This window comes from Mycothermus thermophilus (genome assembly GCF_041956435.1).
Source record: "Mycothermus thermophilus strain CBS 625.91 unplaced genomic scaffold VTJ04scaffold_2, whole genome shotgun sequence".
Classification (NCBI taxonomy): Eukaryota; Fungi; Ascomycota; class Sordariomycetes; order Sordariales; family Chaetomiaceae; genus Mycothermus; species Mycothermus thermophilus.
Window position 1 is genome coordinate 3,728,846 of NW_027191428.1, and position 12,690 is coordinate 3,741,535.

At 56.3% G+C, this 12,690-nt stretch overlaps 4 protein-coding genes across 4 annotated transcripts; 1 reads left to right on the forward strand and 3 right to left on the reverse strand.

Annotated features, from left to right (window-relative positions):
* Window positions 1-483: 483 nt before the first annotated feature.
* Window positions 484-5,713, reverse strand: VTJ04DRAFT_3533 (uncharacterized protein; the record flags this gene model as incomplete). Its single annotated transcript, XM_069361444.1, has 4 exons — window positions 484-825; window positions 878-5,107; window positions 5,168-5,539; window positions 5,624-5,713. 4 exons carry the CDS (start codon window positions 5,711-5,713, stop codon window positions 484-486), a joined length of 5,034 nt encoding a protein of 1,677 aa, XP_069222054.1.
* A 30-nt stretch (window positions 5,714-5,743) lies between these two features.
* Window positions 5,744-6,245, reverse strand: VTJ04DRAFT_3534 (uncharacterized protein; the record flags this gene model as incomplete). Its single annotated transcript, XM_069361445.1, has 2 exons — window positions 5,744-5,919; window positions 6,179-6,245. 2 exons carry the CDS (start codon window positions 6,243-6,245, stop codon window positions 5,744-5,746), a joined length of 243 nt encoding a protein of 80 aa, XP_069222055.1.
* A 291-nt stretch (window positions 6,246-6,536) lies between these two features.
* On the forward strand, window positions 6,537-9,197 carry VTJ04DRAFT_3535 (uncharacterized protein; the record flags this gene model as incomplete). The annotated part of the gene is made up of 10 exons (XM_069361446.1): window positions 6,537-7,311; window positions 7,362-7,398; window positions 7,448-7,496; window positions 7,547-7,616; window positions 7,667-7,736; window positions 7,789-7,903; window positions 7,968-8,102; window positions 8,154-8,419; window positions 8,478-8,532; window positions 8,589-9,197. The coding sequence occupies 10 exons, from the start codon at window positions 6,537-6,539 to the stop codon at window positions 9,195-9,197; spliced, it is 2,181 nt and encodes a 726-aa protein (XP_069222056.1).
* A 223-nt stretch (window positions 9,198-9,420) lies between these two features.
* VTJ04DRAFT_3536 (uncharacterized protein) lies at window positions 9,421-12,247 on the reverse strand (the record flags this gene model as incomplete). Its single annotated transcript, XM_069361447.1, has 3 exons — window positions 9,421-9,545; window positions 9,606-9,756; window positions 9,812-12,247. 3 exons carry the CDS (start codon window positions 12,245-12,247, stop codon window positions 9,421-9,423), a joined length of 2,712 nt encoding a protein of 903 aa, XP_069222057.1.
* Window positions 12,248-12,690: the final 443 nt, after the last annotated feature.

The following is a 12,690-nucleotide window of genomic DNA, read 5'->3' on the forward strand; positions in this document are numbered from 1 at the left end:
CATCAGGTCTGGGGCTTTATCCATCCAGGCACTTCAAGTCAATGTGGTCTCCGTCAATAATATCGTCCGAAGATGTCACAGTTCATCCAATGCTTGTCTGGAGGTCACCTCGTATCAACACTCAGCCTGGCCAACAAAATCATCCGTTGAGGTCTTCGCCTCTAGGCGGCCCTGAAACAGGGCTTCGTGTGGGAGCCAGAAGGACAAGATGCACCACGGACGTCTGATGTTCGGGATTGTCGGAGTTTTCTCTCCGAAAACAACATTGTCCCATCGCGACGTCAGAGAGGCCATAGACGTCACTGCCCAAGAGTCAACATCATACCAGTGAAAGACAAGATGAATTCATCCATCCCTGATCCTATCATACAACACAGGTACAATAGCACAGACATATCCGCCAAGAACCCCTGTCATGACCAAATCTTCGCACCAAGCCCTACCAACCGCGCCTCTCTTTTGATACCACACATGACTATTACCTTAGAAGCCGAACCCAGTCGGCTGTGGCGCGAAGCCGTTAGGCGCGTATGGAGGCGCAGAGGTGGAAGGACCAGCCGTAATCATCAGACGGGTGCCGCCGAGAATGGGCGTGTTGTCCTCCACCTTCTCCTGCTCCTTTTCCTTGGCCTTGCGTGCCTCGTTATCTGCCTTGAGGGCCGCCAGCTCCTTGGTCTGCTGGCACAGGAGGTTGATCATGTACGGCATGGTGAAGTCGTGGAGGCCGTTGCGCCACGACAGCTCCAGGACCACATCCGGGCGAATCAAGTCGTAGCAGGCGTACAGCATGCCCACGTAGCACTCGCGGTTGCCGATATCGACGAACTAAACGGTCAGCAATGAACAGAAAACAAGAACTGGCATTGAAGAAACTTACGTAGCGCAGCAGCTCCTCGACCACCTCGGGCTTCCCAGAGATGGCAGCCGTCTCAATAGCGTCCTTCCACAGCTTGTCTTGCTTGGAGAGGTTGATGGACTTCTCCCAGCGCTTGTTCTTCCGGTAGATGTTGGCGGCGATCTGGCGGAAGAAGACGAGGTCGTGCTTCTCAAGGCGGCTGGCCAGGTCGACGGCGTCGTAGTTGTCATAGTTCTCGACCGAGTCGCGCAGGGTCTTGTAGTCCTCCTCTTCGATGAGCAGGTCGTTGATGGCGTCGTTGACGGAACGCTTGTTTTGGGACTGAACGCTGAGCAAGAATGGTTTGATGAGCGGCAGGTTGTCCGACTTCTGGAACATGCGGACGACACGGTTGACATCAATACGCGGCGTCAGGACCTGCAGAAGATCCGTCAAGAGCGAGGGGTGCTGCTCGAGATAGAAGTTGATGGCCTTGTAGTAAATCTCGAGGTTGGCAACCTTGACAATGATCTCCTTGAACTGCTGGTGCTCCCACGAGTTCTCGGGCCGCTCCATCACAGCAAGAGCAGCATTGTCAAACTCATCGTAGTGGTAGTAGCAGAACACCAGCTCAGGCCAGAGGTGAGCCTCCTCGCAGGCGCGGATCAGCTTGGGCAGGTTCATGCGGCTCCAGAACAACTTGAGGTGCTCCATGAGACGTTCCGGGTGGTACTTGGACAGGGCGATACCCAACTCCGTGAACATGCCCATGTGAGCGCGCTCGAGGCCAAGACCCTGCTCGAGCAGGCTGATGAGCTCATCGAAGTAGCCATTCCGCTCGTACTGCTTCACGAGAGCCTGCAGTTGCTCGGCATCGACGATGAGGTTGAGACCGCAAATCTGGGCGAGGCGGAATTCCTTCTTCTCCACGCACGCTTCGTGAACCTCGCGCCAGACCTTGATGTTGTTGGCCTTGCGAGCGCAGTCAACGGCGGCCTGGTAGTTCTCAAGGTGCACGTGCGTGGTCGCGAGCTTGGCCCAGTTCGAGATGCTGGCGTAGAAGATCTTGGCAGCCTCGTACAGGCCCTCAGCATATGCCTTGTCACCAGACTCCTCAATGTTGGCCACGTTAGTGGCCCGCAGGAAGTCCTCGAGCTCAGCGAGTTGGTCAAGACGGGCGTAGCAGAAGGCCAAGGCAGTATCGATGGCAGGCTCGCGGAGCGTCTTGCGGGCCATGCGAAGGTACTTGATGAGCTCCTCGTTCTTGCCAGCAGCCACAGCAATCTCGATGACCTCGGCATAGTTCTTGGGATCCTCGGCCTTGATGTAGGATTCGATCGAGTCGCTGACACGAAGACCATCGAGCTGGGCCTTGGCAACCTTGCTCCAGACTTGGGGAATGTCAACCTCCTCGGCGTACGCCTGGGCGCGGTCAATGCTGACGATGTGCTCAACGAGGACATTGACAGCCGCCTCCTTGTTGTCGATCTTCTTGTACACCTCAAAGGCCTCCTCGAACAGACCGACTTCAATGCACACATTGGCAATCTCATCGGGCGAGAAGTTGTCGAGGCGGTGGATGTAGTCCATGACACGGGCCTTGTCGGCCTTGGCAGCAGTGAAGATAAGCAGGTTCTGCAGGTTCTGGTTGTCACTGAAGGGCGATGGCTCAAGCACAATCTTCTCAAGGAGCTCGATGAGCTCGGCAGGCAAGTCGGCATTGAGGAAGCAGGCGACTGCCTCGGACACCTTGGCCGGGTCGGTCGACTCAGGCACAGCGGTCGAGATGACCTGATCGACGACAGAGCGGCGGTGCAGGTTGTTCTCGCTCAGGACAAACATCCACAGCTCGCGATCGGCACGCTCGAGAAGGTAGCGGGCCTGGGCCTTGTACATGGAGTTTTCGTTGGTGATGTTGACAAGTTCCAGGTCATTCTGGCCCTTGCGGTAGGCGATGTAGGCCAGGTTGGGGTCGCGCTTCTCGCAGTACTTGCCGACGACAAGGGTGTCGTACTGGTCGTTCTCCTTGAGGAAACGCTCCGGGTTGTTGTTGGAGTCGATGTAGATCTTGGCCAGAGCGTTGTAGACAGCCTGCTGCTGATTGCCAGCGGCCAGAGTAGTCTCAAGGAAGGGCAGCAACAGCTTGAGCCGGTTGCGGGTTTCAACCTCGTGCACGAGCTCATCGATGGGGATAGCCATTGGGTTCACAGTGGCGAGAAGGTTCTTAATAATGGTCTCGTCGCAGTCGACATCCAACAGACCGCCGATGACGCCAGGAGTGCGGGCGGGGTTGACCTGCTGGACGTAAATCTCGATGGACTTGAACTGCTGGTGCTGATACAGGTAGAGAACCAGGTCATGCACGAAGTTGAAGCGATCGCAAACCACCATGAGGGGCAGCATCTCGGCAAGCTTGGCCTCCTTAAGGAAGTTCTTGACCTTCTCCGGGTTGTAGACGTTGTTGTCACGGCAGATACGCTCAACCTCGCGGATCTGGCCGGTGCGGGTAGCCGCCTCGATGTACTTGAAGACGACCTCGGGATCCTCGCTGACGTTGACGATGCTGCCAAGGAAGTAGTAGAGCCCTTCCATGGTCTTGTACTTCTCAAAGAGGTCGATGAGGCGCTGGGGTCCAAGCAGCTCAGCATACTTGGTGGCAATCTGGACAACCGACTGCAGGTTCTGGCGGATGTTGTGCTTCATCATGGCGTCAAGGCAGTCGATAGACTGCTCGACCGACAGGCGGCCAAAATACTCGACAAGCCATTCGGGGTTGAAGTTGGGCGCACCAGGAATGACCACGACGACGCGCTTGATGGCCGCCGGGTCCTCGTACAGGTCGAGCGCCCTCTGGAACAGGCCGGCCTGCTCGCAGAGAGAGGCGATCCGGGGCTTGTCGAAGTGCGAGAACATGTCATTGCCCAAGATAGCGTCAGCCACCTGCGGGGCGTTGATTAAGTTCATCTCGAGCAGACGAGTCTGGAGGTGGCCATGCTCGGGCAGATTGTCCTTCAGGGCGTCAAGCAGGAAGGCAGTAGCCTGTTGGACCATGCCCTGGGACTGGAACACGTCGACGACGCGCTCAAGGTCGACAAGAGGACCACCCTCCTGGTTGGCGAGCGTAGTGGCGAACTCGGCGCCCTTCTCCGGGTTGACGCGGACGATGTGCTGCAGGAGCTGGACAAAGTCGGGCTTGTAGCCAACCTGAGCGCAGTAGGGCAAGATCTTCTCAAATTGACCCGTCTCGGCGAAACCGGCGACGACCTTGTGAGGCACGTTCGCCTTGAGGTAGATAGCCAAGGCCATGGTAAGATCATGGGGCCGGACCATATCACCGAGCTTCTCGGAGCACTCGAGCTTGTTCTCGGTGAGCCACTTCTGCAACAATTGCTTGCGATTCTGGGCGAGAACCGGCTGGGCGAGCTCGATGGTCTCATGCTGGTTGAGCGACCCCTTGTCGAGAAGCAAGCCGAAGTACTGCAGGATATGGGACATCTGCCCAGGCTGCTGCGGCAGGCGCTTGAACCGCTCGATAGTCTGAGGCGTGCGCAGGAAACCACGGGGCGAGTTCGCGGCAACCTTGGCAGCCTCCTGGTAGTTGCCATTGGCGAAGAGCTGCTCGAAGCGCTGCTGGTAGAGGTTGTCGGCGCCGGGCAGGCCAGCACGCGAGGCAAGCTTGAGGGCCAGCTCGGTGCCATGGCTCTCAAGCACGTAGGGGACGAGGGTGTTTTCGTCGGCAGTCACGAAGAGCACCTGCCCCTTACGGTTGATGCCAAGGACACCGCTAGACTCTCGGTCACCGCAAGCAGTGAAGATGGTGTCGCTTGAGATGCGGTTCATGAAGATGCAAGTGCCAGTCTCGAGGTCGTACAGGTGGATGAAGCCGTACTTGGTAATGAGGTAGATAATGCCGTACTTTTGCGAGATCTGGAGGGCGACGGGGAAGTCGGTGGCAGCTTCTGGAGGGAAGAAGACGTCGACAGCCTTCTTTGGGAAGACGGGGTTCGTCTCGGGATGGTCGACTTCGACAATGTGAAGCTTGGCACCGACGGCGGTGCGCACAGCAAAGGTAAAGACCTTCGTGTCCTCGGGGGCGCCATCAAGGCGCAGGGTGCCAAAGGCAGCGGCGTGACCCTCGATCGCTTGGCTGATACCGCGGTCCTTGGAATAGAGCTGCATGGCACCAACGACGCGCCCTCCTTGTTGCGAAATGCCAACCACGACCATCCATTTGCCGTCGGCGCTCGTCCGGTAGTTGATGATTTGGTTGCCCTGGGTTGCGAGTCAGCCAAACCGGGCGGTGTCACACACGAGGACATGATGGTTCCCTACCGCCAAATTCGCGTTCCGCTCAAACACCTTGACCGGTGCCGCCTGGGTGGGATCAAAGACGTCCCAGTGATAGATGGCGTTCTCAGTGACGAGGCCCAGGATCCTCTCGCTCGTCCACTTCCAAAAGACAACGTCCTCAGTCATGGTCGTCGACTTGAGCTTCTGCTTCTGTTCCAGGTCGAAAATCTGAAGGGTCCGCGCCTGGGCTCTGAGGGCGATAACCTGGCGCGTCCAGTGCATGATGGCGCTGTCGGCCTTAATGGGTCGGCGGATGACATTGTTGCTATTCTTGAGGTCGACGATCAGCACTTCGGGTGACGAGGTTTCGTCCTTCTTGTCCCGCAGGCAAATAAACGAGTCTGATTCGAGTGTCTGTCGCGCGCAGGAAATGTTAAGGTCAGCAGGGTCGAGAAGAGGAAGAGATCGCAATGCGGGAGTTGGTCAGGAGCATCGTACGCATGTGTTGAAGGTGATGGCGCTCGGGTTGACGCCCAGGCTGCCGAGCTGGAGCAGCTCCTGGAACTTGATCGGCAGTGCCGGCGCCATGGTGAAGTCGATGCGCTCGGCTGCGCGGAATCAACGGGGAACAGCAGCCAACACAACGGAAGCTGCCGAGAAGAAGATGGGACAAGGAACGGTGATGGCGGGTTGAGATGTTGAAAGGGGGTAGGAAATTTGGGACGAGAGAACGGGCCCGAGAACACGATACGGCGAGCAGGCAATAGAAACGATGGGCGGAGCCACAGCTGGACCTGAGGACGGTACGAATTAAGTACTGTGTACGTGTCGTCACAGCGACGGACGAGAAGGACAAACCGCTCAATTCCAAGAAGAGAAAAGAAGAGAGAGGATAAAGGGAAAGCTGGTTTATTGTTGTTTCCAGCAAGTTGCTCTCCCGTCTTCACTGGCGCAAAAAAAATCAATCAATTTGAAAGTGAGGGCTCCTGCTTGCAGTTGCTTGCTTGTTTCCTGTGTGTTGTGTGGCAGGAAAGCCAGATGCGGCTAAGTCACCCCCTTGACGGAACGACGCTCTTGTTCCCAAACGCCAGGAGCACTGCGAGTCGTCCCTCGTCCCCATTCCTGCCCAGTGCAGGCTCGACAGGGGAACGTAAGCCGGCAGGGACCACGCTTATGGCTTAGCGCAGTATGCGAGCCCGCCCAATAATATGTGGCGAATGGTATGGGTCTTCCGCAAGCAGCCCACTTCGTTCGCTGCTTATCGATAAGCTTTTTTCTCCAGAAAATTGCAGCGATGGTCTGCAGGTTGGAATCAAGACAACACTTCGAGGTTCCAGTGTTCTTGAGACAATTGATTTCCTACCACATATCAAAGCCGACACTCAAATACCTTTCCCAGTTACCCGCCAACATGGGTGTGGGACGTCGAATGAAAAAGCAGGGCCCTCCTGAGCCTCTCTCGGAGGAGCACTTCGCCAATCTGAAGCGCAAGAAGGGGCTACCTGTGGATGACCCTCCCGTCGAGGCGCCGTCTACCAAGAAGCGCCGCACCTCTGCGAAGTCCGACAAGCCGTCAAAGAAGCGCCGCGAAGAAGGGTCTGCCAAGTCGGCTCCGAAGCAGGCCAATGGCACCAAGAAAGCGAAGAAGCCTGTCAGGCAGGACGACTCGGACGAAGAGATGGGCGATGAGTTTGACGTGTCCAACCTCGACGATGTCAGCGGCTCCGACTTGGATGAGCCTACCCTCGGGGACGACTTCCTTGGCTCGGATGACGACTCGGTCGTTGACTCCGACCAGGAGATCGGCAAGAAGGAGAAGTTTGTCTTCTCGGACGACGAGGAGGAGGACGAGGAGGAGAGGGAAGAGAAGCTCACCGCTGCCAACATTGAGGGTCTGTCGAGGAAACTAGATGAGAAACTGGCGCGGGAAGCTGCCGAAAACGAGGCCGAGATACGCGAAGCCGCTCTGCAAACCAACATCGATGGCGACAAACCCCATGTCCTTGATGACGGAGAGGAGGACGAGCTCTCAGCAAAAACAAAGGGTCTGCTGGCTCCCGACCTGCAGATGTTGAGAACCAGGATAACGGATACCATTCGTGTGTTGGAGGACTTTGCGAACTTGGCCGAGGAGGGGCGTAGCAGGGCTGAATACACCAGGCAGCTTCTCAAGGACATCTGTGCTTGTAAGTTGTCGCGCTTCGACCTTCACTATGCCAGTCCTAACAATAGGCAGATTACGGCTACAATGAGTTCCTTGCAGAGAAACTTCTGTAGGTGTCACTGGTGTTGGTTTGTCGGAACACCAGCTAACTTGACCAGGAACCTGTTCCCTCCAAGGGAAGCATTCGCGTTCTTTGAGGCCAACGAGGTACGAAACTCCCAGTGCATTCTCTTCAAACACCAACTGACCTCCTTCAGACTGCCCGCCCGGTCGTTATCCGTACCAACACTCTCCGGACGCATCGCCGGGACCTCGCCCAAGCACTGAGTATGTCCTGCCAAACCAAAAGGTGTCAGCGCTCGCACTAATATTGTCAGTCAACCGCGGTGTTGTTCTTGAGCCCGTCGGCAAGTGGTCCAAGGTTGGCCTTCAAGTGTTTGAGTCGAGGTACAAGTTTACGCCTTCAACCAACGTTTCTCACTGAGGCTGACCCGATTAGCGTTCCTTTGGGTGCTACCCCTGAATATCTCGCCGGTCACTACATTCTGCAAGCTGCATCCTCCTTCCTCCCCGTTATGGCGCTGTGCCCCCAGGAGAATGAGCGCTGCCTCGATGTACGCAGCACTGTCCCTATTTGATTGCGTCGCTTGTGTCTCTCTCTAACCCTCCCGTTAACAGATGGCTGCCGCTCCTGGTGGTAAAACAACACACATGGCTGCGCTTATGAAGAATACGGGTGTCATTTTCGCCAACGATCCGAACAAAGCTCGTGCCAAGGGTTTGATTGGCAACATCCACCGCCTCGGCGCAACGGTACGAGCTTGCGGCCCTTCCAAAAAAGACCTCAGCTAACGTTGGTAACAGAATGTCATTGTCTGCAACTACGACGCCCGCGAGTTCCCCCGCGTGATCGGCGGTTTTGACAGGGTGCTCTTGGATGCTCCCTGCTCAGGCACGGGAGTTATTGCCAAAGACCCCTCCGTCAAGACCAACCGTGATGAGAAGGACTTCCAGCAGCTCCCGCATACCCAAAAACAACTGCTCCTTGCAGCCATTGACTCGACAAACCACGCCAGTAAGACTGGTGGCTACATTGTCTATTCGACGTGTAGCGTCTGTGTCGAAGAGAAGTGAGTGCCGTCAGGAGGTATAGTCATGGTGCGAACGCGGTCCTAACTCGGTACGCAGTGAACAAGTTGTCAACTATGCACTCAGCCGCAGACCCAATGTCAAGCTTGTTGAGGTATGTTCGAGGTGACCGTTTGAAAAGGAGCTCTCAAAAGCGCTGACCTTCATCAGACCGGACTTCCTTTCGGCAAGGAAGGATTCACCAGCTACATGGGCAAGACCTTCCACCCGAGTCTGAAGCTGACCCGCCGGTACTATCCCCATCTTTACAATGTCGATGGTTTCTTCGTCGCAAAGTTCAAGAAGATCGGGCCGACGCCCAAGAACGCAGTCTTGGCGAATGGCAAGAAGGATGCTGAGGCCGCTAAGTCCGCCGCTGACGACGAAGTCATCGACAAGACGCCGATTGGAGTGGAGGAGGGTGAGAAGCCCCAGGACGACGACTTTGGCGGGTTCGACGATGAGGAAGATGCCGACTACATTGAGCGTGCCAAGCGCAATGCCATGAGGAGACGCGACTTGGATCCTAGGGCTCTCAAGAAGCCACAAGAGAAAAAGCCTGTAAAGGATGGTGCCGCTGAGGAGTCAGGGAAGCAAGAGAAGACAGACAAGAAGGAGAAACAGAAGGTTGAGTCGACAAAGCCTTCAGAGTCCAAGGATAAGGCAAAAGACTCTAAGGAGGAGAAGCCGAAAGAAGATTCCAAGGACAAGACGAAGGAGGCGACCAAGGAAGAGTCGAAGGAAAAGTCCAAGAAGTCGAAGGCCAAGGAGAAGAAGTGAGGATGTGTGTACCTTCAATACGTAATATAGGGCATTGACTGGGTGTACAAGTTGCAATCAAATGTCGTGAGTTCTTGTCTAGGCATCAGCGCCTCCACTGGTGTTGCTATACCAGACAGAATGTACCAGTAAACTGAAGCCGAATACCTGTCAACGCCCAACGCCGTCAAATGCCTTCCACGCGACCACAACACACCCTAACCACGCCACTACTATACATCATCTATACCACAGGCTCCGAGCTCTGATGATGCCCCTTTGCCGACCTCTTCTTTTTGCCATTCGGTGTTGGATTGGCGACCTTGAGCCACTCGCCGTTGAAGGCATTGATGAGCCAGTTGGTGAGCTCTGTGGATGAGGATTAGTAATCCGTTAAGCAAGGAAGAAAGGCAAAGGGGATAAACTCACTGTCGTAGACAATCCGATTTGCGTTATGGAAGTAGATGCTATGATCGCTGTCGGGGAAGACGTGCACATCGTAGTTTTCAACGCCCGCCAGGTCAAGCTTGTCGAGGAGCGCCCATGTGTTTTGCACATGGACGTTGTCATCCGCGACGCCCTTGAATCCATGTCAGCAACTTGCCCTCAGGCATAGGAGTTCTCAAAATACTCACGTGCATCATAAGCCAGCGCACATTCTGCGACAACGCCGTGACATTTGACACCATGCTCCGCTCGTAACCATGCTGATTCGTCTCCGGAGTGAGCATGTACCGCTCCGTGTAAATGCTGTCATAAAACCTCCAATCCGTGACCGGCGCCACGGCCATGCCATACTTGAAGGTCTGCCCGGCATCCTGCTCAAGAGTCTTGAGGGTATTGAAGCCACCGAAGCTCCATCCCCAAATAGCAAGACGCTCTGGATCAACGTAGGGCTTCTGAGCCCAGATCTTGGCGGCCGCGATTTGGTCGTGCGACTCCCACTTGCCGAGCTCGCCGCGGATGATGACGCGGTTGCGCCGCCCAATGTAGCCCGTGCCACGGGGGTCGACTGTTACGCACAGGTACCCGAGCCCCGCGGCAACGTACGACTGGAAATCCACGGCAAACTTCTTGTTAACCTGTTGTGACCCGGGCCCGCTGTACTGGTGGAACAAGACGGGGTACTTCTTGCGCTCGTCGAAATTGGGCGGCCGCCGCTCAACATAGTTGAGCTCGACGCCGTCCACGTTGATTGTGCCGTACACTTTGGTAGGCAGGGCATATTGCTTGACTCTATCGGCAAGGTCCTGGTTCTCCTCGACGGTGCGCTCGTACTTGTGCGGGTTGCTGGGTGTGCTGATGATCTTTTGCCATGGGATGCCTGGGCCCTGATATGTCAGGAGTGCGTAGCCGGCGCCGGTTGAGAATGAGGCGGCATAGTAACCCTCAGCGGACGTATCCGTGATCGGGGCTAGGCCCTCGCCCGTGAGCTTGACTTGGTAGACGTGCCGCTGGATGGATGACTCCTTGGTTGCGACAAAGTAAACAATGTTGCTGTTCAGGTCGACGGCGTAGGGCGAATCCTCTACCTCCCAGTCGCCTGACGTGAGCATCACGGGCTCGGCGTTGTCAAGCGGCGAGAAGTAGGCGAGATGGTTGGAATCATTGTGAATAATGAGGTCGATGTAGCCGTCAGCAACACGACCTTTGGCTGGATCAGCCGGAATGAACTTGGTCTGGTGAGTAACCTCGAACCAGCCTCCATCAATAGCCTTGACGTCGGTAGTCCGAACGGTCTTTGCTTTGCGTCCTGGCACGTCGACAAGGACCACACGCATAACATCACTGACGCGGTTGGTCTCCTTGACCAGGACCTGGGACCCAGCCCAGACGACCTCGGTTATGAGGCGGTCGTCATCCGAGAAGCCTCCCGGTGCATTGATGGAGAAGACGTCGCCGCGTGTCACGTCATAAAACTTAAGCTCGACCACCGGATTGTGAGCGCCGGCCTTGGGGTACTTGATGTGGCGGGTTTCCGGATACAGCTCCTCGCCCGGAGGGGGCTCGGTGCCGCTCGGCCTCGAGAAAAAGTACTGTACTGGGTACGTGGGCACGCCGGTCTCGTTAGTGCGCACGAAGGCAATGTAGTTGCCGTCTTCGGACCACCAGGTAGCGGTGTCGCTGGCGAACACTTCCTCCTCATAAACCCAGTCAGGCACGCCATTGAAGACCTCAGCGCCGCCGTCAGTGGTGACCTGAACAACCTTGTCTGACCCGATATTGCGGAGGAAAAGGTTGTTGTCGCGGGTGAAAGCAATCGCATTGCTCCGGGGACTCCATTGGGCAAGCTGGACACGGGCCTCGGGCTCCCCGGGAATCAGGGGTTCGGCCTTCTGGGTTCCCACGTCGAAAATCCAGTACGAAGCGTAGACTGAATGGCGCCAGTTGGATTTGACATCGGTGGCAACCAAGACGCGCTTCAAGTCGCGGCTCGGTGTCACCCTGTTAGCGTGGTACATCCGAGAACCGTAGTCGAAGCTGGAATGCTTCATCAGCGTGATGGGGCTGGCCGCAGCCGCATCAGGGTCGCGCTCGCCCAGTGAGCCGGTCTGAGTGCGGACATCCTCAACAACCAAGTAGTCCTCTCTGACGGCCTTCTCCAGTAAAAGGCCGTCTTCCCCAGCAGGGCCACCAATCCACCGAACTGACTGGATGTCCGGGCGGAAGAATCCGCCCATAACTAGGTCAAGTGTGACAGCGTTGCCTGCGCCCGAATCTGTGCTCGAGCTGCTCGTAGCGGCGGACTGGGACCCTTTCGTCGATACAAAGATGAAAAGGCCAGCGACCCAGGTGGATACTAACAGGCCAGCCACTATGAGCAACACCCTGCGTAGCCCCCTATCCATTCCCCGCGCCTTGGTATGACTGTTCCCGTTGCTGCCGCCGCTGGGGAGGAACGGCCCGGTCTCGAGGTCGTCGTTGTTGGGCTCATCCTTCGCTTCATCGTCGTCGGCGTCGGCATTATGGAGCTTCTCTTTGATGGCAGCCTCGCTGGCGGCTACGCGCTCGCTGATGCGCTCGAACACAATACTTGTCGTAGAAACCGAAGACCCTGACTCTTGTGACATCCTCGATGGACTTTGGCTTCGATCTCGACTTAACGCTTGGGTATTGGACGGCAACGGATCATCTCGGTAGGGAGGCATTTCGGCGATAGTGTCGGGTTGGGGTGTCAACAAAGACCCCCTTGAGCGAACGAAAACACAGGCTTTAGAGCAGTGACCTGGCGGTCTTTGGCTGGCTTGACTGTCCTGCAGTCAATTGGCTTTTGGTTGCAATGCTACTTCAGGGCAGCAGGGCGCGGACCATTGCTAATTGGCACCCTATTCAGGACCAAATCTGGATAATAAAGGTGTGGCTTTTGGCAAACCGGAAGTTTTAGCAAGGGATGAAGCTGGAGGATTGACAGTTGGATCAAGCAAACAAAGGGACGGCCCGATCACCGACCAGGTCGAGACACGCTTGTGACATCAAAGGTGCCCGTTGCCAAGCATACAACCCTAACCCTAAT